Below are 27,981 nucleotides of genomic sequence, written 5' to 3'. Positions count from 1 at the left end.
TAAGTTACTTTTGCAACTTTGGGCACATGCTACTTATCTGTATCTAGAAGACTTGTCCATTCAAGAAAAAAGGACTTCTTGTTGCTGTGTATGACACACACATTTTATCACCACCATTTCAAAACCCTTTATGCACATCCAATGACACAAGAATGCACCTAGGTGGGTTCCCTGAATGGTAAGCTTGCAGAAGCTAAGCAGGTCTGGATGTGATCATCACCTTAATGGGAGACTGCCTACAAACCACATGCAAGATACCTAGAGTTCCTTGATGGAAGAAAGGGAAGAAAATCAATAATAAAGCATGGGGAAGGTCTTAAAATGGTTCTCATGGCACATATATCAGTGGTGCTACATTGTTTCATTCATGAATGCCATTGCCTTGGAGGCAGGGCCTTCGCCTTGGGAAGATTTTATGGATGTCCTCGCAGAAGATGTTATTGGCTTTGGCAGTGTATTCCTGTGCAATTGTGTGGCCTACTCCCACAGTTCCATGAGGTATCTTGCCCAGGCAATGACTGTGGGTAGACCTATGTGAAGAAGAAATATTAATTGTCCACTAGGCATGAATTGGTTCTTTCCCTGCCTGTTGCATCATTTTCGAAGTGGTTTTGTGCAGTGACTTCATGAAGGCAGGGAGCACCTATTTCCACAAGGATGCCCTGAGCAAATACCTTGGGAGTAAGGTAGGTTTTGTTTTTAACCAGAGACTTGAAGGCCCACCACGTAATCTAATAAAATACTCATTCCACACACCATCTGTGGGAACGCCAGGAACAGGCTTTTGCTCGTGCTTACATAATCGCCCCCTCCCCCCTCCCCGCCAAACCTACTCTATGAAGTTTGCCTTTGCTCCCACCTCTCTAGTTTACAAGTGAGAACTGCTCGGCTTGGATTTTTGATTGGCGGAGCCGCGGCGAGTGACATCAACCCCATCACTTTCGATTGGCCCGCTGGTTGCTGGGACTAGAAGGACTTGGGGTGGGCCACTTAACCCCATCTCTGCCGAAAGTGCAAACTTCGGAGCTCTCGCGCAGGGCGCGGGGCAGGACGGGGGAGAGCTGCCCCGGGAGGGAAACGGGGCCGAAGCGGGCGCCGCGCGGCGCCGGGGGCGAGCCGGGGGAGAAAGAGAGAGCCCCGCCCCCCAGGCCGGCGCGGGCGAGAGCGGCGCGCGTCGCCCTTTTAAGCGGGGTGTGCGCGTCTCGGGAGCAGCACGCGGCTTGGCGAGCGGAGGCCGGGATTGGCCGCGGCGCGGGCTGGCGGTCCCGCCTCCCCTGCCAAAAGGCCTTCTGAGTGGCAGCGCGAGAAGGTAAACAGAGTGGGCTCGCTCTGGCGGCCGCCCGGGTGCTGCGGGCGGGGCGGAGGCGGCGGAGGCGGCGGCGGAGGCGCTGCTGCCGCGGGATGGGCTTGGGCGAAGCGGGCGCCGAGCGAGAGGCGGCCGGAGCAGCGCGGAGCAGCGGCGGCGGGCGGGCGGGAGGCGGGCAGCGGCTGAGGGTCCGGCCGGGCGCCGCCTGACGGGGAGCTGCCTCTCTCTCTCTCTCTCTCTCTCTCTCTCTCTCTCTCTCCGGGCGGGAGGCGGCGCGAGAGCGAGCGAGCGAGCGGGGAAACACCCCTCGGTGCTACTTGAATTACTTGAAATCGCCACTTGTGACACTCTTCTGGCGAGGAGGCAGCAGCCTCCGCCGCCGCCGCCGCCAGGATCGCAGCCCAGCCCGCGCTCCCTCCCGGAGTTGGCCGGCGTCGAGGGCGCGAGGGCGGCCAGGTCAAAAGGTGGGGCTGGCGGCGCTTCTCCCTCTTTCTCCGGGGGGCGGCGGTCACGGATGGTCGTGGTTATGTAAACGTCGAGGCGCGGAAGTGGATCCTTCGGCGTGAGCGCCTCCCCCCGCGAGCCGCAGCCTGAAGGCAGCGCCCGGAGCCGCCCGGAGATCGCAGCCCCCCAGTGCCCGCTCGCCTTCGCCCCTCCCCGGGGGAAGCGTGGCCCATCGGCGCCCGCAGGATGTCCGCGGTGGCGTACATGGACTTCGTGGCTGCCCAGTGCCTGGTGTCCATCTCCAACCGCTCCGCGGCCCAGCCCGACGTGACCCGGCAAGCGGAGCTGCTGAAGATGCCCGAGGAAGAGGAGGACGAGGCCGCCGCCGCCGCCGCCGTGACCAAGGAGATGAACGACCCCCGGGACGCCTGGAAGGATTATTGCACTTTGGTGACCATTGCCAAAAGCTTGTTGGACCTGAACAAGTACCGACCCCTGCCCACCCCCTCCATCTGCAGCGACAGCGTGGAGAGCCCCGACGAGGACGCGGGATCCGACAGCGACGTGACCACCGAGTCCGGCTCCAGCCCGTCGCACAGCCCCGCCGAGGGGCAGGAGGCCGGCGGCGGGTCCGACCCGCTCTCGCTGCTGCGCGGCGCGGCGCCCGCCAAAGGGAAGCTGGCCGCCGAAAAGAGACACAAGTGCCCCTACAGCGGGTGTGGCAAGGTCTACGGCAAGTCGTCCCACCTGAAAGCCCACTACCGAGTGCACACAGGTTAGTGGGGGGGGTTCCGGGGGGGGGTCGGGGCTGAAGCTGTTGCAGAAATGCTTCCGTTACGTAAAGGCAAGCAGGGCTCTGCTCTCGCTGCCGCCGCCGCCGCCGCCGCCGCTGCTTTGCCTTTAAAGAAAAGATGTCGGTTGTCCTCGTTTGAACCCTCTTAAAGATGCGGCGGTGATTTTCGCTCTCCTGGGCTTCCCGGCCCGTTTCCGCCTTCGCGGCGCTGGAGAGAGCAGCCTGCCTTCGCTTGGGTACAGGGTGTCGCTGCAAACGGCACGTCAAGGCGGTGGGTGGGTGGGTGGGAGAGCAGAGGGTGTTTTCACGGGCTTGTCAGCTCCGGAGCCTCGGGTTCCCCCCTCCCCTCTCGCTTAGGTGTGCGTACACTGAGAAGCTCAGGCCAGTAGAGGAGCTGTTTAGTCCAAAAATGCTTATTTGAGGATGGAAGGAATGCAAGAGCTGGGAGAGGGAGACAGAGAGGCATGCACTGCTAGAGCTTCTAAGGGATGCATCTGATTTCATGATGACTCTTTGCTTCTTGCCAGGGCATCTGTCCAGGGGGCTGACTGCAGATCTTGTATTGTGTTGTCTAGAATTATATTTCAGTGAAGTAAAATAGAGAATGGCAAGCTAACTTCATTCCTCCTCAGCTGTTTCCTCAAATAGCATATTTTCTAGAGCTGCATTTGCTTGGGCCTCCATGGCACATCTTGGTTCCATAGAACTCACTGGGCGTGGCCTGGTTTTGGCAGTTGTTGTGGATTGATGAAGACCTTTCTGAACTCTTGTGAAAAGACTCATGGGTGATCCTGATGTTCACTGCATTTTCATGTATGATTGACTGGGCAGAGAAAGGGATAAGAGTGTGAAGTCTCTGTCTTTGGAAACTTTCCCATCTATCTTTTGAGATGACTTTCAGTTTTCATTTAATCCTCAATAATACAGTAGCCATCTTCATTTGAGACATTTGAATGAAGACATGTTGCTTGACTGCCTGATGTCTTAGGTATTAGAATCAGCGGTTGAGTGTGTCTTCAGTAAAGTGCTACTTCTAGGGGAATGCTTACTGTTTTATTCCCAGTTTAGAACCCAACCCACTGTACGGGTCACACCCTCAGCTACTGAACACAGCTGGTTTTTCATTGCAGTATTCAATGTGCATCGCCAAAAGAAAAATGAATTGCTTCACAGGTGCATGTTTAAGTAAAGCTTTTGTGAAAGACCAAGTGATTGGTGAATGTCACTTTTCCCAGCAAAGGACATGTTATCCATTTGTGTGCGCACATGTCTTGGCAGCTTCTAATAATGGTATGATAGCACACAGGGCTATGTATTTCTGTGGTCTGGCAGTGGCAGAACATGGCTCTTTCATAGTTATGTGGTTATACATTTGGACTCAAGTCCTAAGAAAATGGGTGTCTATATTTTTAGTCTTAGACATGGGTGTACCCTACATTCAACTGGTACTTGCCTTGGCAGTGTCTATAGACTGGGAGAGAAGGGAAGTAAATGCTGAATTCACAACCCTAATTATCCATAAAACAGGATATTTTGTGCCCTGAGTTGGATGATATAGCAGTTTTGCAGCATGTTAACCTAGTAATCTAAAAAGGTGTCTGTTTGAGCAATTAAATTCTAATTCTAAATTCTAAAAGCTGTCTTTTTAGATTTTAAGGTTTGGCTGAGAGCACTGCATGATGCATACAATCTGCATGGCTTTTTAAAAGTTGAAGCTGGCCTGATAAGGGGAGAGACTGAGTGAGGCAAGAGAGAAACTCATGTTGCTCAATATTAGCATTTTTCTTGTAGATTATTTTCCCACCACAACTTCCCCCCTTAAAAGCCAACTGGAAGAGGAAGAGATCTTTGTTTTAGGAACTGACACAAGACCAGTAGTGCTGCAAACATCTGTGTACTAAAGTATCTTTCTCCTGGAGGGAGTGGCAGAATGTGGATTCTGGCTGAACTCCCGCTGAAGTGTCTTTCTGGCCTAGTTCTGTCTACTGTGGGGGAGGGAGTCCCAGTGCCGCTTTCCTGCTGACAGAACTGGCATCGTATGCAGTTCAGAACGGAAGATGGACAGGAAAAGGAGGGTCGTGTGTCACTCAGCAGTGATTCCTGTGGTTAAAACGCAGAACATAGGAAAGAAAAGAGCAAGAGCAACACCAGCCAGTTTCCTTAGTAGAGCAGGAGTTCCAGTTAATTTGTGAATGTACAGAAGTCCATCACCTGAGGGTGTCCCACTAGCTTTTGGTGCCCATGCTGAACCAGTCACATCAGAGTTGGATTGGATTGGATTTATGTGCTTTTGGCAATTAAAATGTTTCAGTTATCATATTATTTTGCAAAGTATGGATTTAATAGATTTGGTTTGAAATGTGTACTGGATTGAAATTCTCCCCAATCCCTACCTGCCACTGGTTTATATTCTACCGATAATGACATCTGCTCAATGGTCTGCAAGTTAGGAATGCAAATTACTTGCGTTATTAATTGACCTGCTAGGTGTGTACATACATGCACTTACGTACATACATTATGTACATACATACATTCAAACTTATGTTCTACTTCCCACCAAGGATTTTGTTCTCTGCCTTTTACTAGCTGGAAAAGTGTTCTGGATGAGAAATAATAAACTCTATGCTCTGTTTTGCTCTTTGAAATTCATTTGTATCACTGAGTTATTTACAGCTAGTAATAGCTTGTAGTGGTTAAATATCCCCACCCCATACAAAGTATTCCTTTTGCTAGTAAATCCCCCACATTTTCTAGTGTAAAGTTGAATTATTTTTATTTATAGTGTGTGTGTGGGGGGGGAAACAATACCATTGTATTAATGAGAAAATCAAAGGAGCCTTGTTTAAAGGTTTAAGTCTGTGTCCTTAGCAAACAAAACACTTGGACTCTACATTTGAGTGTAAAGCTTCCTTGCCTGATTAAAACCCCATGAGGCCCATGACATATACTGTGTGTTCCGTAGCTATATGGTGGCATTTCCTCAATGGTACCTGCCTGCCTGCCCCCACTCCATGGGCTAGCTCCCATTGGACATTGGGGATCTCTTTTTTAAAAAAGCACATTTCTGCTTTTATTACGTACAACTTTTAATGTATACTTAAATAGGCCCTTTTCTTCATTGGAACTTGCTTTCTGGGCCATTGAATCCAATTTCCCATGCAGCCTTTCACAGCCACTGTGTAAAGAAGGTGCAGGTAAACCCTTGGCTGCTCCATTGTCTTACATTTTTAATGCATGCACTCACATTTTATTCTGAAGAACGGTGTCAGAATCCTGCTCAATCCCCCTTTCAAGTAAAATGTTTTTTCAGTGAGTTTTTATTCATTATACAGTGCAAAACTACAGGTGTCATAGCAGTCTGTGCCGTAGTTTATGAGGGCAGCTGTACTGAGCAACTTACCAGAGCACAGGGCATACTATTCTAGTTGAAGGGGCTTCCTCAAATTTAGGGTGTATCTGCTCCATGTCCAAGTGGGAGGGGGGCCTGGAGGCACTTGCATGGTCCTTGTGGACACTGTGGACATTTTGCCCCTGGTTCTCAACCACCTGCGATCAAGGAAAGATTCCAGGGTGCCAGGATGGCAACTGACATCTCCACCACCTTGCAGCAAGTGCCTGGGAATCATTGGATCTGGACTGTTCTCTCACATTAATACTCCATCCTGTAGAATTCTATCAGTTATATTTTATCTGCACATTCAGAATGAATTTCTGGAGCCAAAATGCTTTTTCTGTGCAGTCTGAACAGGAGCAGTTGCCATTAAGAAAAAATATCAGAATAGGCCAATATATATGTGGAATGTGACTTTTCCTCTTAACTGAGCTCAGGTTGTCATCTGAACTGGCCAGATATTTAACTGAGAACCAATCACAGTCAGCCCATCATTTGAAGAATAAGACTTGAGAGCCATATTGCCCCCAAATGGCAACTAGACATTCTGTTTGGGGACTGTAACCTTGGTTTAAGGAGCCATTAGGAGTTTCTAACTCTGCTGTGGGGGATCTGCATCAGTGTAACCCTAACCATGCTGAAAATCTCTCTGAAAGTTGTGGAAGGTCATAGTGTGTGAGTTAAGGTGAAAGAGTAAAAAAAAAAGCATTTATGGGTCTGTAAACCATGATAATCACAGCTGTCTCCCAAACAGGCTCTTTCTCCCTTCTGGGGTCAGAAGTACATCTTGCTTTGAGGGCTGCATGGGACATAACAAAGGAACAAACAAAGCCCCAAATCGCAAAGTTAGCAATGGATATGAACTTCATGGTAAAACTGTGGAATAACAAGTAATTGAGAAGTTCAATACGTGTCATTTGGATCTCAATACAGATAATGGTTTCCTATCCTTCTACTGGTATTTAAACTTATACAACTACCTTGGCAAACCCTTAAATCATTTAAATTATAATTGAATTATTACTGGTGGTACTCTTTGATGTCATTGCCACTCAATCCCCAGTGCAGCTATCCTCAGCCTCTGGCAGCCTGGTAGTGCTCAGGGATGTTGCAGTCCAGCAGCGTCTAGAAAGCCTCAGCTGCCTCTCTGGACGTTGATTATATGTGTGCCATTTGAGGTCTCCATGTAAGTTTCTCGTTTCTAGCATACACACTAAAAACAAGCAAACATTGGTATCTTTTTAATAGAACTTTGGGTCTAAATCCATGATGGTAATTAAATTCAAAGTGCTGTAGTTATCATGGATAAGATGGAAGTTACATGTGGTTTCAACTTCTATCCTGTGTTTGAGAGAAAGTTCTCACAATAAGTTGTGTCTTCCACATCAGAAGTCCCAACCTTCCCCTATTATTCACTCACAGGGAGAAATGCAGTGTGTGAATGGATGGATCGAGGATATGCTCTTGTGAACACAATGCCTACTTGAGGTGACTGGCGCGACAGTAAGGATTTCTCTTTGCAAGAATCCTTTTATTTTTAAAACTCTTATGCTAGTGAAAATACTGTGTGAATAGTGAAATGCATTATATTTGACTCTAATACTATATTGATAATGCCTGATTAAATGGCAAGATCAGCTTCTATTACTCACAAACTTTGTTTTCTATGTTCATTTCTTCTTCATCTCAAGTATAAAACACACATATTGTATCCTAAGGGGGATAAAATGCATATTGAAGAGGAAAGCAGTGAGCAATAAGAGTCAGAGTTACTTATAAGCTTCATTCTTTCACACCAAAATTGGTAACTATAATTGCCACAAATGGACATTCTGAAAATGCCAGCATTAATGATTTATTGCTGTTGTCCCTTTGCAGAAAAGAGCATGTTCTGTATTTGTTTGTGCTTTCTAGAAAATGAAGTACATTACTTTTCCGTAGCACTGTATAATATTCACATTATTTGTTTATTTATATCTATATAGATAATATTCAGATACACACACACAAACACCCCTCTCTATATTTTAACTTTCAAAAACACCAAATTTAAAAACACCAAAAGAAACTCAATGCAGCTAACAAATCAAAACATTACACAACTTTTAAAGCATATCTTGCAGTTCCTGTTCCTTGGCACAGTCCTGAAACCAAACTATTAACATAATGAACTAACCGCAATAATAATTTCTAAAATAGCTGTAAACCATCTAAAAGCTTATATACACACACACACACACACACACACACAAGGCACACATCCCACCTGCCTCCCCCCCCCCAGTTGTACAGCTTTCATACCAATCTCAACATACGACTAAATACCTGGTGACTCCCCTTCCACCCTTTTCCTGGTGTCTCCTCCCCTCCATCACGTATTCAAAATTTTTAATCTTTGAATATCTTCTTCTATTAAATTCTATTAACTCCTATTCTGCTGGATTTACTCAAGACCTGCTAGGTGGTAATTAAGAGACTGCGAGGGGAAACTAACAGCAGATCCAAGGGATGACAAGCTGACTATTTATCACATATATGAAGGAAAACGATGCTTTGCAGATCTGCTGCCAGCTGGCCATGAAGTATCCAGATGCTTGTAAACCTCAGGATTCCGTGAGAGTGGAATTCTTAATCTTGAGTCTTTGGAACTGGGTGTTCAGACTCTGTTGCCCAGCCAGGAATCATTTCCTTGGGATAATCCATGCCAGAAGAAGAATGAAGGAGTAGCATGGCCAGTGCCAAACATTGGGGGATAACAGCAGCATTCTGGAACAAGGAAGAAATCCTGATCTGGACACATTCCTATACTTCTCACCCATCCACTGAGACTTCAGTCATTTCTGGGCAATTTGGATACATCTCTGGCTAAGATTGACAAGAGCTGCACAGCCTTGTGTGATGCAAGCTGGTGGGCGGGTGCTTGGACAGCACAGGAGCTCAGAAGACCCTACGCACTCTCGGAAGAAAGCAGGAACACCACACATTCCAGAGGCCTTGGGAGACAAAGAGGAATGCAAGGTATTTCGGAGTGTTTTCTTTGTATTGTTTGTGGTAACTGGATTTTTGAGTTTGGGGATTGTGGGGGACATTCATTAATTCTTCCTATACCCCTTTTATTTATGGGGTGAATGCAACCTTTCTAAGAGCTCCGTTTTTCCTTTCTTAGTTTTCACTTTATCTGTTTAAAAGCTCCCTCAGGCTGATGTGCAACAGTAAATGGAAGCACACTAAATCATCTGCAGGATCCCGGTGTTCTGTTTGCCCCTGAGGAGCCCACCCACAGGGTTGCAAAGGACACGCACCCACAGCTGTTTGCTGAAGCACTGAGGTTCCATTTAGCTATCACAGATAATAGTTGTAGCACGTTATATTCTGAGTTCTATAAGTTGGTTGTGTTGCAGGAAATACTTCTTTTCTTTTCTTTCCTGCCCTGAACCTATTGCCAATCAGTGATACATCATGGTAAGCCATAGTAAATAGTTACCTTGAATGCACAGATTGCTCCCACTTCAACAAACAGTGATACAGGATTTAGTTTGATATTCCAACTGGGGGTTGTGATTTTTTTTGCTCCAAACAAGCCACTTTGCAAAGTCAAGGTGTGTCGTTGACTTACCAATTGTGGTTTGTATGAGCAAAACAAACCACAATCCATGGTGCATCTGTAATGTTAAATCAAGGGTTGTGGTTTGTTGCTGCCCATTGGCAGGGAGCAGCAATTTGCACATTCACAGTAAATCATTAATTTTTGGGTGAGCCTGGCTTTCTAGTATTATGAAAGGGAGAGAAAGTCCTCTGTATTTTCTTCAAACTAGTCACTTTTTAAAAATTGTCTACCATGCATGCTCCAATTCATCTTTTTTATAAAAGAGCTCCAAATGCTTTAGCCCTTTTTGTGGTGCAAATTAGAAATGTAACCTGTATCCCAAATGTGATTGCACCTTAGATGTCTGTAAAAGCTTTATGATGCATGTTTTGTTTTGTTTTCATTTCCTTTTCAATCCGTATCCTAATGACTCGTAACATTAAGGCTGCAGCTGGGGACAAGGATATAGAGAAGCATACACTTGCCTTCCATATGTGTATCTGGTCCTTCACCCCTCCCAAGTGGCAGGTGCCCTCCTTATCCCTGAAACTGCTCTTTAAATTCCCCCAAGTGCCAAAAGGGGTATATATGTGTGAGGGATGCACATTTCAAAGGGAAATGCACCCACCTCTCTTTTTTGAGCTTGAAAGAAGCTCTTAAGGTGCATGGGTGTAGCCAGGATATTTGTTGGGGGGCAGGCCTTTTATTAGGGGGGCAGAACCTCAGTTTGTTATGTATTTTTATTGAATTTTATTTATTCAGGGGGCAGCTGCCCCCATGCCCCCCGCTTGGCTATGCCCATGGCCCTGGGCCACCTCTGAAGAGGGAACTCCACGAAGGAGGGAGGAGAGCATGTTCAGAATGTAGGCATGCACTCTCTATGGATCTGAGCAGTGAGCCAGGGTTGGCATTCAAATTAGGGTCTCTGGATTTGGGTGTGGATTTGGGATTTAGGTGGGCATTGGCTTGTTCCCTATGCTGTCAAACCTATGTGGCTATGCAGTGTCACCAGCTATCATTCCTATCAATTAAGATGGGCTGGGGAGCCCAAACCTCTTTTAGTTCAGAAAGTTATTAGCATTCTGGAGGAATATTTTAATTCTTAATTTTGCTGCTGGTTAAATATTATATGCTGAAGGAGACTCTTGAGAGTCCCATGGACTGCAAGAAGATCCAACCTATCCATTCTTAAGGAAATCAGCCCTGAGTGCTCACTGGAAGGACAGATCGTGAAGCTGAGGCTCCAAGACTTTGGCCACCTCATGAGAAGAGAAGACTCCCTGGAAAAGACCCTGATGTTGGGAAAGGGGACGACAGAGGACAAGATGGTTGGACAGTGTTCTCGAAGCTACCAGCATGAGTTTGACCAAACTGCAGGAGGCAGTGGAAGACAGGAGGGCCTGGCGTGCTCTGGTCCAGGGGGTCACGAAGAGGCGGACAGAACTAAATGACTAAACAACAACAACAACAACAACAAATATTATAAACACCCAAACACAATTTTAAAATGTAGTTGGCACTCTTTCTCAGGTCGTTGAAGACCAGCAGCAAAGACTTGAGCCAAAGCAAGGCCACTGAGAAAGAAGTGGGAGATGCCAGAGGCAATACCTTTTTTAAAACACAAAAGGGACCAGCCTTCCTCCCTGCCTCCCCCTCCTTTAAAAAAGAGAGCCCAATGAGGACTTAGTCGCCTCCAGGAGCCATAAAATATTGAGCGAAATGGACTAAGAGAGGGAAAGGGACTGAGCTGGCCGGCTGGAGCCCCATCGAGGGCAAGGCTGGTTGCTGGGAGCCTGAGAAGAGCCGCTCTCCCATTAAAGGGAGAGGAAGCAGGGCAGCATTTTGTTTCAGGTCTCATGTGGGGGATCTAGCTATCAGTGTTTGATTGTAACTTCTATATTTACCTCTTGGACTTTTTTGTAAGTAAAACTGCCTATTTGGCAGCATAATAAGTTTAAAGCACTGCTTTATGCACGGTGCACTTTTTAAATGGCCAAGGTATGGAAGCAAGGAGTATCAGCTGTCCGGAGGATTTGGTCTTAACCCCCTTTTCTGGCCTTATCTCTGTGCCCTTAGAGTACACTACTGTAATAAAATGAATGTTGCGTAGTATACTCCAACCACGTGGACGCATCATAGCATTTGCCAGGCCAGCCATTTGTTTGCAGGGATTCTGTGTCTGGACTTCACTTTAATTTACAGGCCTCCCTCCAGCTGATCTACTGAAACTGTTGCCAAGTAGGCAGATTCAAGGCCAGCCAGCCAACTGCAGGATAGTAAAGTACATACAAGACAAACAACTGGCCTTCTTCGGCAGTAATTTACCTCAGGCCACTGGCATAATCTCTGTAAGTTTTAGGAACAGCAGTGTTCCATCGCTGCAAGTTTGTGAGTACAGTATGGCTGATTCTTGCTCTGCCCCTAGGGAACATTATACTCTGGGGTCTGGATGTGTTTGGTTTCCATCCATAGATGTAGAGCTCTGTAGCTCTGTTTTTTATTTTCTTCCAGAGCAGGGCTAAGACAACATGGAGCTTTCCAGGTGTCGCTGAGCTCCAGTACCCAGCATCTCTGACCATCGGCCATGTTGCTTGGGTCTGGCAAGAGCTGGAGTCCAGGACCATCTGGAGAGCCACACGTTTCCCCATCTGTGCTCCATCTTGAGCTCTTGGTCAACAGTGTTTCCTGGCAAAATTCAGGACCGTTGTTAACTTGCTCCCTGTCTTCCGCTCCCCATTTCTGTTTCCACATAGGACCCATTTTCCCTCTGCAGAAGCTGAACTCTCAGAGCAACTGACACCTTACTTACCAAGCTGATATGTGCAAGAAGGTGAATGCAAGTTGTTTTATTTTATTGGATTTTCTGCTACTCTGTGGGCACTATTAATAATCCTGTTAACTGCCTCCATTTCTCATCCTAGAAACCACTGTTATACCAGAAACGGTTTGGAAGGGAAGCTGAATACCTGGGCACTTGTCACAATGAGAAGCAAAGGTTGGCTGTGATGGCCAAATACCTGAGCAAGTTCAGTAGAATGAAATAGAAAACTCTACACTTAAATCTTCAGAGAATGTGGCAGGAAAAGTTTGGCAGACTTCTACATTCATGAAGGCATCTAGATAAGCTTTCTTGTAGAAGCTAGAGGAAAGCAATGTGTTGCCAGAATCTATCCAACATTGTATCTGAAAGAGGTGTCAGCAGCAGGCGTTTCACAGGACTCTAATGAAAACAGATGCACTTTTACCTCCTGACACTGGTGTGGATGTAGGATTCACCACCTCCCTAGAAATTCACGCAGGTACAGAATGGTCACTGGGCTGCTGCATCCTGTCTATTTGTGCTTTCTCATGGCTTTCCTTTCTTCTCAAGGAGCAAAGAGTGAACTTCCCAGGAAGTAAATATGGTAGCACCTGGTTTTTGCACCTGACCCATGTAATCGTATTTTTCTAAATAAATTTTTTTTTGGTACTGGTCATCTCTGTGAATCTGTTACAGATACTGCTCTACTACATCATATCTCAAAACTCATATTGCTAATACATTTGTCTTTTGAAATTATCCTTCTGCCACTTCACATGAAAACCACCATTGTTAAATATATAAATGGTCACTAACACCAGGCACCCACCCACCCTGGTTTCTGACCTCAGCAATGTTATTCTCTCCACCTACCATTTCCGTAGAATGAAGATGTCCTTATTAATAATGGCTTATTTCATATTTGCAGAAATATTTCTGTTTACTACATTTCCACATGGCACTACTAGAGTATCTAGCTAGCAGGTCAATGAGGACTTAGGAAGAGAAGGGTAGTTTGCTTGCTTTGTGCTTCAGAGAATCCTGCTAATCATAAAGAAGAGTACAGAAAATCCCCACAGCTCACATCCATTTTCCGTTAGCTGCTGTCTATGAAAGCAGTTGTGAAGACCCATTTTATAAGCACCACAACAGAGTCGGAACTTGGATCATAGTATTTTCCTGGCGGTGGAGTTTGGTTAATACATGTGGGTTATGGAGAGTCTTTCTGTTGCCCGTGTACATTCTGACAGAGCGAATGCCCTGAGCCCTTGACGATTTCCAGCCCATTGCTCACCTTGGTTCTCTGCCCTGCCCCCACCCAAGGTATGTGTTATTTCACCTGTCTGCATAAGCAGGAGTCAGGGTAAACCTGACACAGACGTCTTTCATTACGAGAAAAGTCTGCCATTCTTTCTTTAAAATAATATTGTGCTTCATTCTTGGATTCAGGTTGTCAGGACTCTTCTCTCGAGCACAGCATAATGCGGGCTTACTTATTCTAGCAGAGGGCTTGTTGCACACACCATTCTGTCTAGCAAAATTTAGTCTTGGAGTTGTCCATAGAAAGTTGAGTGCCCAGAATTCAAAGGACATCTGCCTGAGGGCATTGTGTGCCCAGTCCTTGTTATTTTCCTTTGAAAGTGACCAGAAACCATGTGCTGCCTTCTGTTCATTCAGTAGAACTCCCTCCCAGATGAGATTAGACAGGGACCTTCCTTCTGGACTTTGGGCATATGACTCAGGTAGTGTTTGGTTTTATGATATTTTCTGTTGTTTTATTGTTCCATTTTCTGTGGAATGTTTTTATATGATGTATACTGTTAAGAAATGTGGTATATAAATGTCTTAAATAAATTGAAATTAAAATAAATGGTATTTGGGAGGCATTTTGATTGTTGACTCTCAGGGAAGAAGAGCTTAAAATACACTGGTGGCTATTTCCCCCCCATGCAGCAGTTAGTGGAAAGTGGCTGCAATCCTGCACCCACTGAGCTGGAAGTTATCCAGACTTGACTCAGTGGACTTACTTCTGAGTAGGCACATATAGAGAGGATTGTGCTGTCATTTTGTAGGCGGGTGGAGTGTTTTGTAAGTGGTCCTAGTGGTGACAAATGAAATGCTCAGAATCTGGTTTCTGAACATGTTGTGCTGAAACAGGGTATTGGATCTCCATTGGAGCTTGTCTGAGTGGCCTGCTCAGTCAATGCTCTCTCAGTAATACAAATGGCGTTCCAGATCCGTGCAAGCTGTCACTATGTTTTGCTTCATCTGTTTGACTCCCAGGTTGGGCCCAAGTGTGGATACGGCTCCACAATATGCCTCTCAATACTTTGCCTTGGTTAGGTCAGCAGAAGAGAGGACTTGGATAGCAGAAATGTTCTGAGGTATACCCAGGCGACCACATTATGATGCTGTTTGAGAACACTTTAAAAAAAAAAAAACATGCTTCTGCCTATAATAGTTGTCTGGCCACATAATGAGATGCCTTAGTTTACTCCTTGATTTGTTAGCTGCTTCTGAAGCTACCAGTTCATCTTTTATAATCTTCTTCTTCTTCAGCGATCACTCGTAGCTGAGTAAGATTAAGATTGTCGTCCATAAACATGGTTTTAACAGTGAATCCGTAAGTGACTGTGGAGGCCAATTCTGGACCCACATGTCTTTCCACAGTGGGGACATTGGTTCCCAGGCAGGAGTTGATCACGGTGTGGATTTGCCAAGCGTGCCTTTCTCTTAGCATGTTTCTCCCTTGCGTCCTGAGTTTGAGTGTCATCAAAGCCCATGACACCTTTGGAAAAGGCTGTTCTCCAACTGGAGCACTTGCAGGCCAGTGTTTCCCAGTGTTCTCATCTTTTATAATACTACCATTATGAAATAATGGGAGGAATTCAACATCACATGCAGGTGATCGTTCTGTCTAGGCAAGCGTTTTAACTTTCCAAATGGAGCAACCCCTCCTTTTTGCCTGCACACTGTTCTGGGGGTGCTCTGCCCCCCAATCCAATTGCAGGGAAAGGAGGGGGGAAGCCCCATTGCACAAGTAAGTGGGGGCCCTTGCACAGGGCTCCTGCTGATGGGACTCATGTGTTGAATCCCGCCCAATGATTAGACAATCATTCTCCTATTTCTAAGCCCTCAGAGATGCCTCATGGGGAATGAAGTTTAGATCCTTCCATAGCTATTATTAATGTTGTTGTTTTTTGTCTTTTACCAGGTCTCCTAGCCTGCCAGTACATATTTGCATGGACACGCCTAACTATATTTCTCTTTAGCATGGATCAATATTAGTGAGTTTGCACCAGTGAGTCAGCACCATTGCTGCAACTGTGATATTTATTTCTAAATTAATAAAAGCTGAAGGGTGATAGCATGCCCATTGAGCAGCAAAAGCTGCTTTGTGGCCACTCCAGAAACACAGGGGGGTGGGTGGGAAGGGTTAATGAAGCATTCCCAGGCAGGCGCTCCCACATTCTTAACTGCAGTTGTGGAGATAGATGGCAGAGACTAAAGAGGAAAAGTGGCCTAAAGTGAACAATGAGGTGAAGTCTGAAAGATCCAGCTTTGCTTTGGGGAAATATAACTTTCAAAGTGTTATTTCCAATGTGTAATGTAATGCAATCTAGAGCCAGATTAGAGAAAAATTGGGAAACTAACAGACAGAGAAAAACAGGAAAGTTGAGATGCAGTGGTTGGGTAAGGAAAACAAAAATAGGGTGATGATTCAAGTTTTAGGCCTTCTAGCTGTAACAGGTGGGGGCTCCATCACAAAAGGGGGCAAAAGCACACAGAATCCTTCTCCAATGTTATTTTGCTCACACTTTGTAGAAATGAATCTGTCTCCAGGCAGTGGTGAGGGGCCAGCAATGCAGCCCTTGCACCAAAGTATGACTTTGTTTTGAATCTCTGAACCCGACTAAATTGGTTCAGAAATAGAAAGGCACTGGCTGGTACCTCTCTCCACAGAGGGTTCCTGTCTAGTCCCGAAAGAAAACAATAAATGTGGCTTGGAAGCCGGGAAATGAGGGGAGAGCGAGGGAAGGGGAGTCCAGCTGAAGCCTAGGTCAGGGAAGGAAGGAGCCCTGCTCCTGAGGCTCATCCTGGGGCCCAGTGCAGCTTGGAAAGAAGAGTCTGCGCAGCCCCTGCAAAGCAGCAGAAAGACTGAGATGTGGAGACGCTTGGAACAGCTTGTGCGCAAGGACTGGTAACTTCAAGGAGGAGGGGGGCGTGCCTTGTGCACCCATTTATGTGGAGAAAACCAGACCTGACTGCCTCACCCTGATTGTATGTTTGGGTAGGGGGGCTTTTTTCACAAAGGCTCCAGGCTTGTACCTAAGTGATATTTCACATCAATAGATACCAGTGGCGTGTTCCTGGGACATCCTGAGTTCATTAACTGCCATGCCACAGGGTGGAAGCCCAGCCACAAAGGTGTGTTTTCTTAATCCATTTTTAGCAAGATACCATGGTCTTTACTGAAAAGGCATGAAGGTTTCCTGTAATGTTAACCCTTGCTGAAAGGGGATGGACATGGACTTCTCAGAACACACTTAATTTAATTTGGATGAGAGTATTTACTCTCAGTGGGAGATACCCACAATTCAGCCAGTTATTTGTTGCATTAGATGTGGCACAGGATTGAATTGGGGGAATGTGCAGCTTCCTGCTTGTGACCATCATGTGCTGGGATTCTTGCTGACTCACCCAAGAGGCGTGTTCTGTGTCCACCACAATGCTCATCACTCGGGGCAAAGCCTGATGACGCAGGGAGTCTGGGGTGGGGGGTGGGGAATCCACAATTCCCGCTGAACCAAGCTTCTCAGTAACAGTGCCTCTCATTTTGCTTCTTCGGTTTATCACCTCTCTGAGCATGTGGGCTCAAAGCTGCTATTGTCATCCTTCAGCTTTAAAACCATTTTCACTCATAAATACAATATATTTAGGGGGTTTCATGTTGGAGTTCAATGAAACATCCACCAATCCCCATTGCATTTCTCCTGGGACTCGATAGGACTTTCAGAGTTGGATAACAACCTGCCCTTTGCTGTTATTGTTAAGAATCTGTTTGCTACTTCATTTATACCTAGTGATGCTTTTTCTCTCACACAATCTGCTTATATTGGCATGACTGGCAAGTCTGGGATTTCAGTTAGGCTACAGCATGATGTCTGAGGCAGCTCCTGGATTCCTAATAGTCACAGTTTGCATTTTGTGGTTTGGTTTTGCTTTGCTTTTGGAAAACAAGTTTCCAGCCCATGGGATTCTAGAGTTGTATTTGAGAATATGCCGTCGTCTGAATTCAGTGATCCTTTGTGGATACAGGGACACCGTGATGCACACACTCAGCTTGACAGGGAAGAAGGTGTGGCTCTGTGCACAAACCCCTATATGTGCAGATCTCCTCATGCCGTTGAATTTAATTGGAAAGTCCACATGTGCTGAAGCTCCGAGTGTACATTGCTGTGCCAACGCAGCTCTGAAACGGCACAGGTAACTGTAAACAACTCTTTTGCCCTCTGCAAGTTTTCTCTGCCCTTAAAAATCAACAACTTCTTGCCTAACTTCTACATGTGTTCATTTGTTCAGAAAAATAAGCAAATGTGCATATGTATGTAGTCTGATTTGCATAACTTATACTGAGAGCAGAATATGAAGTTTCCTGATACAAATCAGTATCTTGCTTTGCCACAGAATCTGGACAGTTCAGGCCTAAGTAGGAGCACTCTCTTTGTACAGGTTCAGCTTGCTACCCACTGAGAGGCTAAAATGTTATTTTGAGATCTTGTTAAATGTTGAGATTGGAAGTAGCGAGTGGATATGGATATCTGGAAGGTTATATCATCACAGATTCATAATGTTAATGTTAGTGTCTCTGAGAACAGTCTGTAGGAGTAAAAGCTATTCCTAGTGGTTGTTTGCTTCCCGTAAATGGTTTGGGTAGCATTTGTCATTAGTTATGTGCTTTGACACCCTCAATCACATCTGTCCTTGTTGATGTGTCAAAGGTGATTGGTGGGGAGGGGGAGGGGGCAGTTCAGTTTACTTAATCAAATCCTCCAGGGCAATAGATAGAGCAGATTTATTTTTCTCTATTTAGTTGGGATATGGAATCCTTTTTAGTCTCATTCCTCACAGCTATGGTTGACTTTATTAAGATGCCAAGTGAGGAACAGTCAACCAGCTCATAAATACAGAAATAATTAATCACTTCTACATCTTACAAGCAGCTGGTGCACATGAAAGAGATGCTGGGAAGAAAATCAGCACAAGTTTGTAGAGATGATTCATAGAAAACTAAGCTCTCCTTGTTCGCAATCTTTGGCTGGCACTGCATGGCACCCATCCAAGTGGAATGTTCGGAAGACCTTACAGTAAATGATATTCTGACCAACATTCCATTCCACTTCTGTGTTTAACAACAAAACCCATTCATTTTTGGCAGTGATTGAGGAAAATATCTCACTATTTGGGTGAGTGCTCCAAACAAAACAAGTCAATAGAGCATGGAAGGATTTATAAGTTTGACTTTCTTGGTAGCTGCCACATATGTGAGGGTCAGCTAACTATCGCAGTGTCCCAAGCACAGTTTTGAGGGCCATCTTTCTGGGATACATCTATAATCCCCCCTTTAGCATATTTAACTTAGAAATCCTGTGCATATTTGCTCCAAAGGAAGTCTCAGTGGGGAGGTGTGCAGAGCATTGCAGTCTGAGAACTACAATAGATGTTTCCTTCCATCAGAAGAAGAAGAAGAAGAGTTTGGATTTGATATCCCGCCTTTCACTCCCCTTCAGGAGTCTCAAAGCGGCTGACATTCTCCTTTCCCTTCCTTCCCCACAACAAACACTCTGTGAGGTGAGTGGGGCTGAGAGACTTCAGAGAAGGGTGACTGGCCCAAGGTCACCCAGCAGCTGCAGGTGGAGGAGCAGAGACGCAAACCCAGTTCACCAGATTATGAGTCCACCACTCTTAACCACTACACCACACTGGCTCAGTGTGGCTCAGCCACATATCAGTGCCCAGCTATGCACACTTAAGTTCCATAGAAATCGCTGAATAATTGCTGTATTGTTTTAAAGGGATGGCTTTATTGTGTATTTTAATGAAGAATTTTTATTATTTTAATATAAGTGTAGCTGGTTTTTATACTTTGTGAACCACTTGGACACCTATTTTGGCATTAAGTGGTATATACTTTAATTAATTATTTAATTAATAGGCCTGTCTATTTGGATCAAGTTTCATGTACTACACTGGAGTACAGTGTTGGAGCATTCTATCAGCTATATTATTTGGCTGGTTTCACATCTTTGAATCTGAGAAGTGCGTCTCACAATATTCTTAATATGTACAGAATTTTGAAATGTTGAAGATGCTCCGGTATGGGATGTGAGAAATTGTGTCATGGTGATAACAATGCTACTGAAATCTATGTGTGTTCTGACATTATGGTTATTATTTTGTCCACACCAGGTGAGCAGCTTTTTTAGGTCTCCTGTTCTCAAGCTTTTAGCTTAATATTTTTTCCAGGGCTGGATATATAGACACAAAGGTTCCTGGGACAGGAAAAACTTTGCATCCAATCCTGGATTGTCCTCCTATATATAATTAATTGTTACTATTTTTTATACAGTATACCACTTACATGCCAGAACGACTTCTAAGTGCTTTACAACTATAAAATCAATCATAAGATCCACACATAATTAAAACACACTTTAAGGATTTCAGCAAGACATTAAAACATCCTTAATTAAAATGTACAACACCCAGGCAAGTGAAAAAGTACGACAATTGAAACAGTGAAAGCACACTTGAAACAGTGAGATCAGAAGTTCTTGGGAATGATTGCTGGAGCAGGTCTGTTTTCAGGAGCCACCAGAATGGTCACCCTAATGATTGAGGGCATCCCACAATATGGGGGGCCACCAGTGGAAAAGCCCATCTTGGCATTACCACAAGCTGAGAAGCCTCAGTGTGAGCCAGTGTGGTGTAGTGGTGAAGAGCAGTGGACTCATAATCTGGTGAACGGGGTTCACTTCCCCGCTCCTCCACCTGCAGCTGCTGGGTGACCTTGGGCTAGTCACACTTCTTTGAAGTCTCTCAGCCCCACTCACCTCACAGAGGGTTTGTTGTGGGGGAGGAAGGGAAAGGAGAATGTCAGCCGCTTTGAGACTCCTGAAGGGGAGTGAAAGGCGGGATATCAAATCCAAACTCTTCTTCTTCTTCTTTGAGACTCCTTCGGGTAGTGATAAAGCGGGATATCAAATCCAAACTCTTCTTCTTCTTCTTCAGGCGGCGGCAAAACTAACTGGCTTCCATTAGCTGAATGCAGTGTTCTTACTGAGCAGTGGAGGGGAAGAGGGATTTTCATGTAACTGGGCCAGAGTTATTTAGGGCTTTGCATGTCAGCAGCAGAACCTTAAAACTGCCCCAGTTGCGTGGCATGTGCCTGATAAGAAGTGTCACTTGTCACTTGGGCTGCAAGAGAAGCCCCACCTAGTGTCCACTGCAGTAATCCAGAGGCAGTAATCCAACACGTGTCCCAGCGGCCAGAAAAGGGTGCAGCTGGTGCACAAGACAAAGGGCTTCAGCACAGAAGCTGCCTGGGCCTCCATGGGCAAATATGGTTCCAAGAGCTCCCCAAAGCAGGATACCTGTCCTTTCAGGGGGAGGGCAACACCTCCCAGAAAAAGCAGACTCCTCAGTTCTCAGGCTTCTGAACCACTTACGCAAAGGGTCTCTGTCTAAGCAGAATTCAGCTCCAGTCTGCTGACCTTCATCCTCTCCATCGCTGCATCCAGTCACTGAGTCAGCTTATGCCTATTGGATTTAATAGAAAAACTGTGTGTCATCAGCATACCAATGTCACTGTGTCCCAAACCTCCTGAAGGGATCTCCCAGAGGCTTCATTGTGTGCCTTGCAGCACCCCCATAGTGTGGGGGATGGAGTTATGCCTTGCAGCACCTGCTCCCCAGCTGCCCAAATGTAGACATGTAGTTCCCCAGGGCTATTCTCTGGAACCAGCCATGCAGGTAGGAGCACAGTGGCTCCAACTCCCAAGCCATGGAGGTGGCCATGGCACCCAAAGTCCCCGAGAGATCCAACAGCAACAGTTGGATTGCCCTCTCCTTGAAGGAGGAGCAGGGCATGAACCCTGACGGGAATGAGTCCAGAGCATCTGCTTCCTCCAGAGAGCCTGAAGCGGAGCTGCCACTGCACTCCTGAGCCCCTTCCCTTGTCCCCAAAGGAGATGTCAGAGACTGGGCAGAAGCTGTCCAGCAAGGGCTTTTGCAGGAGCAAGCATAGAGGACAAGCCATAATGTGGATGGATTGCTCTTCTTGGAGGAGTTATCATGGACTCAGTTTGTTCATGTTTTCTTTGAAGACCTAACAGTGTCTGCATTTGGTGTGTCTGACCAAAGTTGACTCATACTTGCCTTTATTTTTAATAATACAGGGCGTGGGAGCGAGGGAAGGAAGCAAATGCCTCCAGACCCAACCAAAACACAAACTGAAAAACATTAATAAGGAAGGATAAGTTGTTTGCTTATTATTTTAAAAATTGCAAGGTGTTTCTTTGTTTCTCATACGTGGTTTCCAAATTGAAATTGCTGTGAAGGATGACAAAGAGTTGGAGTACCATTTTTAGGCATGGCTTGCTGGCTTCCTGCCTCTTAATGTAATTAGGTCACAGTAAGATCCTTGGTCATCATGCCCTACTGACATAGAACTGCCGAAAATTTGCAGGTTAAGACAGCAATCCTAAGCTCCTGGGGAAGGCTGGCTGCCCTGGAATTTCCTTCCTGTCAGCAGAGGCAGAAGTCTTCTCCACTGCCACCAGCGCTCTGGCAGCATGGGAGGTGAAAAGGGGCATGTTGAGGGTGCGTTGAGGAAGCTCTGGAGCTAGTCGTAAAGCCCTTCTGTTCTCCCTACCACCACCACCCCATGGTCATAAAACTACACCAACCCTGAGCCTGGCAGAGCTTAGGATGTGATGGCTCCTCCACTGTGGGATCTCCCACCGACCTGTATAGGATAGCGTTGCCCAGTTGAAGTACGAGATAATCACTTTGGGTATCTCTTAGTACTGTGTTGGAAATGAAATGCTATGGATCTGAGTGTGGATGAGAGAAGCTGTGGCCCTGTGGTAGAGGTCATATTTTAATATCTGATACAAGTAGCTGCTCAGCAGCTTAAGATAGTGAGAGAGTGGGATACATCTCTTGGCATGACAATTTGGAACTCAGTGCAGAATAGGGCTGTCTGGCCTCTTGGCCATGTCTCTCAGGAGTATTTTAACTGGAGGTGCCATTGTTGGGGTTTATTGCAGTTCAGGCTTTTGATTCCTGCTACACTTTTTGCGGTGATAGTGCAATAATTTGTGAGATACCGAACTTATTTTGTTCACAGCACCTACTTACCTTAATGGAGCATCCTCAAAGTATTACTTGTGCTGAAATACTTGAATATATTGGATGACCTTCTAAGCCAGTGTGGGGGAACCTTTGACCCTGCAGGTGTTACTGAACTACAGCTCCCAGCATCCTTAGCTGCTGGCCATGCTTGCTGGGGCGAATGGGAGTTGTAGCTGAGCAACATCTTGGGCAAGAGCCAAAGGTTCCCTGCACTTCTTCGAAGGAATCAAATGCTAGGATTTAAACAACCAGCCTTAGTTATCATAATTTGCTTCCTTTAACTGCTTTGTTTCTTCTTTCCCTTCCCACAGGTGAGCGACCGTTCCCTTGCACATGGCCCGATTGCCTTAAAAAGTTCTCCCGCTCTGATGAGTTGACGCGACACTACCGAACCCACACTGGGGAGAAGCAGTTCCGATGCCCGCTCTGTGAGAAGCGGTTCATGAGGAGCGACCACCTGACAAAGCATGCGCGTCGCCACACTGAGTTCCACCCCAGCATGATCAAGCGATCTAAAAAGGCCAGCTCTGCCTCCTTTTGAATAACAGACTACAATGGGGGTGGGGGGGGGGGGAGACAACCATTGTCGAGAAAGGCATAACTGATCAGCACAAATACATCTGCCAGTGTACAGAAATATTCCCCTACTTGCATTTTTAAAGCACATGTAGCCGGAAGATTAACATTTTCATCCTCTCCACCCTGCTATGCTACCAACAACAGTCTTAAATCAGTCACTGCTGGGTGGGCATTGGGGAGGGGGGATCAGCAGAAATAATGCAACTTTTCTTTTTGTAGTTTAAATAATTGACACTGGTGTATATATGTCTGACTGGTGGTTTGACCTGTGACACCACAGTAGTGATTCCAAGCTCTTTGTGATTGCTGTGTCATGGGCATGTTTTGTTGACTAATGTAATGCTGCTTGTATTTAAATGAAAACAAAAACGACAAAAAAAGTTTAGTACAACCACTTTCCAGCTCACTTAAGTATTTCTCAAGTAAAGGAAACAGAACAGAAACCCAACTCCATAGCACATGTTTTAGAAGAAGATTCACTTCTCTCTGTGTGTGTCTCTCTCAATGGTCCATCCTGTTCAAGACTGTTAAGAAAAAAACCATTACATCTGTTGCTCTTATTAGCTGATTGATGTACAAACAAGGAGGTGAAATTTATACTGAAGAACTGTTCTGTATATCCAGGTTGTTGTTTTTTTTAAAAAAAATGAGCTACACTTTTGATTATATGTTGCTCTTTTTTTGAGTGAAATCATGCATACAAACCAATGACTAAGCAAAAAGGAAAACAAGATATAAGCTTGTATCATGTGTTTCTGTGGCTCTGCTCTTCATTTGCCATTTGGGTATATTTGTGAAAAAGTCATTGTAGAGAATGTGGGAGAGGTATGAGACCAACAGCAGTGCCCCCACTTCTAGCTGACTTTCATCTGAAAACGATGTACCGTACTGTACTCTATAAATACCACTAACAGTGCTTTATTCTGCTGCGTTTCATTGGAATGGATGCATAAGCAGCAGCTACCATCCTTATAAGCTACCACTTTTGTAAAGGTTTTTTCCTTATGTCTCTCTCTCTGAAAGGTGCATTCTCTTCATCCAGTTGCCAGATTCCTGTCAGCCAGTGGGAACTGTGTGCATTTCTGGAGGGAACAAAACTTTCTCCCTCTCCTTACACAACATTCTCTATGCTAACAGAGACAAGACAATGAAGACTCGTTGGGTTTTTTAAAACCACTTTCCAAGAGACTTCTACCTTTTCATAAATTGCAGCTGTTGTACAGAATATGAGAAGAAAACAAACAAACCAACAACAACGAGGTAATTGAACCTACCACACAGGGGGTATGTCAAAATATTTCTTAGGACATGAACTCTGCCACTATGTACCTTGTGATCTTACCCTGTGTGTTAGGCTTGATGCATTGAATGATAATGGCAATACTACGTCCGTTAATGCTAAGGCTTGCTCTTTGAGAACAGGAGTGAAAGCGTCCTTGGGAGAAGAGAACCCCTTGCATCTAGCCAAGCCGCCATCTTCCTCAATGTTAAAGCATGAACTTTCCCTCCCCCATCTCTTGTAATGGTGGAGAATTATGTTTACAGACTTTCCCCGCTCCCAGAAACATTCTACTGGTTCTATGTTCTTTACTCCTCCTTCGCAAGGAGAGAGAGGTGCAACTGTCCTATCTAGGGCCAGATTCATCCCTGACATAATCACCCTGCAGCCAGTGGAATTATACTGGGATCAATTTGCCCCATCTTTGTAAAGAATCTGTACATACAACACTTGTAAAGTACACCTGCAATGGCAGAATCTTCTTGTTTCACCTGATAAAAAGCTAGCTTCCTAGAAAAAAATAAAAATAAACAAACATCTCAGAGAGTAGAGTATTCTACAATCGTCCGTGGCTTCCAGCACTTAGAACTCAGTATGCATCTAGCATTTTTAACCTGTGTGGTTCATTATAAAATAAAAAAAACCTCTTGTCTATGCGAAGTGAATGGCTTCTAAGTAAAGGTGTTAGGGGCACTTGAACAATCTATGGGATTTCAAAAGCAAAAAGGGATGAGTTTTTCTTCAGTGAAGACATGTCAGGAAACCAAGCACACTTTCTACCTCCGTTTCAGCTTTTTGAAACGTTTTATTTTACGATAAACCAAAATTAATTTCTGGTGTCCAAAATAAATCATAGGGATGTTTGTTCTTCCTTATAAAAACAGGTAGCCTGGCTATTTCTATCGCTCTAGTGTAAAAAGTATTCTGCTTTTCCAGTACTGTTAATGCTGCCTTGTTTGATGGGGGTGAGGATCATGCGCTAGGCCAGCCACTCACAACATGGGATTATTCCAGCCAACCTCCCCTTCTATCCAAGACCAGTTCTCAAGAGCCTCTGCTCTCAGTTAGTCCTACTCCTTCAACAGTCACTAGAACTGTCGACTGTTGCTCTGAGGTAGGACAAATGCAGTATTAGCGAAATAGAGCCTGGATGCTGAATGCTGTTATTTCACCTTGACTGTAAAGCTACAGGCACATGAACATCCCCTCCTTGACAAATGATCAGGTCGCTTAGGCACATGAGAATCTGTCGTGTGGCTGCAGAGTGATTAGGGCACTTGCCTCTTTTTCTGACGGGTGTGGGTTCATTTCCTTGATCTCACACTACATAGCCCACCAGGAAGATTATAGTCTGAACCCTTGAGTTGGCAAGTCTATGGTGGCTGAGCATTGGCCTGCATTCAGCTAAGTAGTCCTGCCAGCAGAAGTCTACCCCAGGACTTCCCTGCTCCCCTCTGCTCCCCCTGTGGGCCCTGCATTGGTTCAGGGGAGCCCCCCGAGAAGCTGGCAGGCAGGTGCAAGAGGCAGATAGGCTTGTGCAGATGAAGCTTAGCTCTGTGCTGAATTCCTCCCAGTGTGCTCACCACATTGCTCCTATGTGTAGGTTACAGAAATGGCATTGCCTTAACCACATCAGCCAAGCAGGTTCTAATGATGCATCTGCTGTGCCCTAAAATGTAATTTCGCACAGCTTTTAGGCATAATTGTTTTAAAACAAAACCAACATGTGAATTATGTTCTTTCTTTAAAAAAAACATTCTTGGGTGCTAAGCCTACCATGGAATGTATAATCTTAAATTTAGGTTTGTTCTCTTAATAGATCTTCCATCTATATTTTTAAAAATTGTGAAGCCCTTCATTGTCACTGCAGTGACGTATGCATGACCACGCTGCTTATTGGTGGCAGCTGTCAGTGTGGCCACCAGTTTGTGGTGGGTTGGTTGTCTGACTTGCAGATGAAGGGTTTTGTCACCACAGCATCTGCACTGAAGTGTGTTGAGCAGCAACAAGCAACATTTCAGTTTTTGGTAACAGACAACCCAGTCACCACAAAGAGCCATCGTGGCTGCACTGAGGGGGAGCAGTTGCCACCCCCACATCAAGCAGGGCCATAATTTGTACCGGTCCTTGGGCCACAGATGGACGTGGGAATGCTTCCTGTGTTACTTTGAGCAGATATGGGTGTGCATGAGAAGGTCTTAAAAGGGTGGAGCCACATGTTTTAGAGTTGAGGATTCTGCTTCTTTGCCATGATTCAAGAGAAAAAGATAATTTGCAAGGATTTCTCTTTAACTCCCATACCACTTTCTTTCCTCCCCAAGCCACATGGGGGAAACTTGGGTGGGGTGGCTTAGAGGGGAAATCAGTCGGCAGGATTAGGGACATGCTGTCCTGTTTCTTCCTTGCAAATTATTCCTTCTCCCACTTGCTGCAGAGCAGCAGTAATAAGAGTTTCTGGTCCTGTGATTGCTGACAAGTGTATGTAGACGCAAATATGCATGAGAAAGGTTTGTGAGAAAGGTAATTGAACCTACTCATGCCCCAGAAAAGGCACACACATGGCAAGCCTCAGAGTCTACTCTGGGAAGCAGAGGCCTGCTTCTTCAGCTGTGGTTCTCAACACACTTGAAAGTGAGTTTCACTGAAATCCACAGGACTTGATTCCAACTGAATATGCTTCACATTGGGGTGCAAGTCTTGCTTCTTAGGAGTCTTCCAAAAGTAACCTCAGAAGCTACCCAAAGTTTATTAACCACTAACAAAATTAAATGAAAAATAGGAAAAGTTTGTCTCTCTCGGTGTAAAAGCAAGCAGTAAATTTCATGGTCAAACTTGACAATGCAGTAAAATCAGTTATTATTGGTTCTTAACAAAAGGGAGTTTAGGAAGAGACTTTTGCAGCTGTTGAGAAGAACAAAAGATCAAGTTTTCTGGGAACATCATTTGCCACGTTACTCTGGAAATTCTTAGGAGTGCTGACGTGAAGATGGCTCCTCTCCTCACTTCAGAAAGACCATTCTAGAGAAGCCATGGCTTTAAAACTATAGCTATACAACATCTTTTGTGAACAATTTTGATGACTTATATACAGGTCTCTTTTCTGTTTGCTGATGGACTTAGCCCAGTATGCACCAAACCGGACATACTCTTCAAATGCTGTTTTACTACAGATTAACAATCTGTAACACTGTAAAATACCAACCTTTACAAGTTTAATCCATTTTATTTTTGTACAGTATTCGTATCCTTTCTAAGTTATTTTCCTGTCCTGTTTTTGTAAATCACATGAAATTGTAAAAAAGAAAAAAAGTAGTCATAGGTGTTTTTTGTACATATGTATATATAAATTGTCCAATAATAAAAAATAAAATAAATAAAAACAAA

The 27,981-nt window shown here is 45.2% G+C and overlaps 2 protein-coding genes and 1 long non-coding RNA gene across 5 annotated transcripts in view; 2 read left to right on the top strand and 1 right to left on the bottom strand.

The window, feature by feature from the left end:
- The first annotated feature begins 1,383 nt into the window (after positions 1–1,383).
- On the top strand, positions 1,384–27,981 carry KLF9 (KLF transcription factor 9). 3 transcript variants are annotated; one of them, XR_014555981.1, is made up of 3 exons: positions 1,487–2,525; positions 4,335–6,895; positions 7,360–7,431. XR_014555981.1 is itself a non-coding variant. In XM_083702139.1 (2 exons), exons 1-2 carry the CDS (start codon positions 1,997–1,999, stop codon positions 23,278–23,280), a joined length of 759 nt encoding a protein of 252 aa, XP_083558265.1. In that variant the 5' UTR covers positions 1,384–1,996; the 3' UTR covers positions 23,281–27,981. The 3 variants fall into 3 exon arrangements, 2 of the variants coding, with proteins under 2 accessions (XP_083558265.1, XP_083558266.1); XM_083702139.1 differs by lacking the exons at positions 4,335–6,895; positions 7,360–7,431 and adding an exon at positions 23,051–27,981 and having other exon boundaries at positions 1,384–2,525; XM_083702140.1 differs by lacking the exon at positions 7,360–7,431 and having other exon boundaries at positions 4,335–7,352.
- On the top strand, positions 8,455–12,997 carry LOC310826823. The gene is made up of 3 exons (XR_014555994.1): positions 8,455–8,955; positions 12,277–12,353; positions 12,445–12,997. It is a non-coding gene; the product is annotated as an uncharacterized lncRNA (long non-coding RNA).
- SMC5 (structural maintenance of chromosomes 5) overlaps positions 20,022–27,981 on the bottom strand; it is a 79,398-nt gene continuing 71,438 nt past the window's right edge. The window contains exon 25 of the mRNA XM_083701921.1: positions 20,022–21,143. The gene's annotated coding sequence lies outside the window, so the exon portion shown is untranslated. The remainder of the gene's footprint in view (positions 21,144–27,981) is intronic.

The sequence above is a fragment of the Podarcis gaigeae genome, assembly GCF_964106915.1.
Source record: "Podarcis gaigeae genome assembly, chromosome: 11".
NCBI classification, from domain to species: Eukaryota; Metazoa; Chordata; class Lepidosauria; order Squamata; family Lacertidae; genus Podarcis; species Podarcis gaigeae.
Note: the sequence above shows the minus strand (reverse complement) of the source record. Positions and strands in the feature narration are given on the sequence as shown.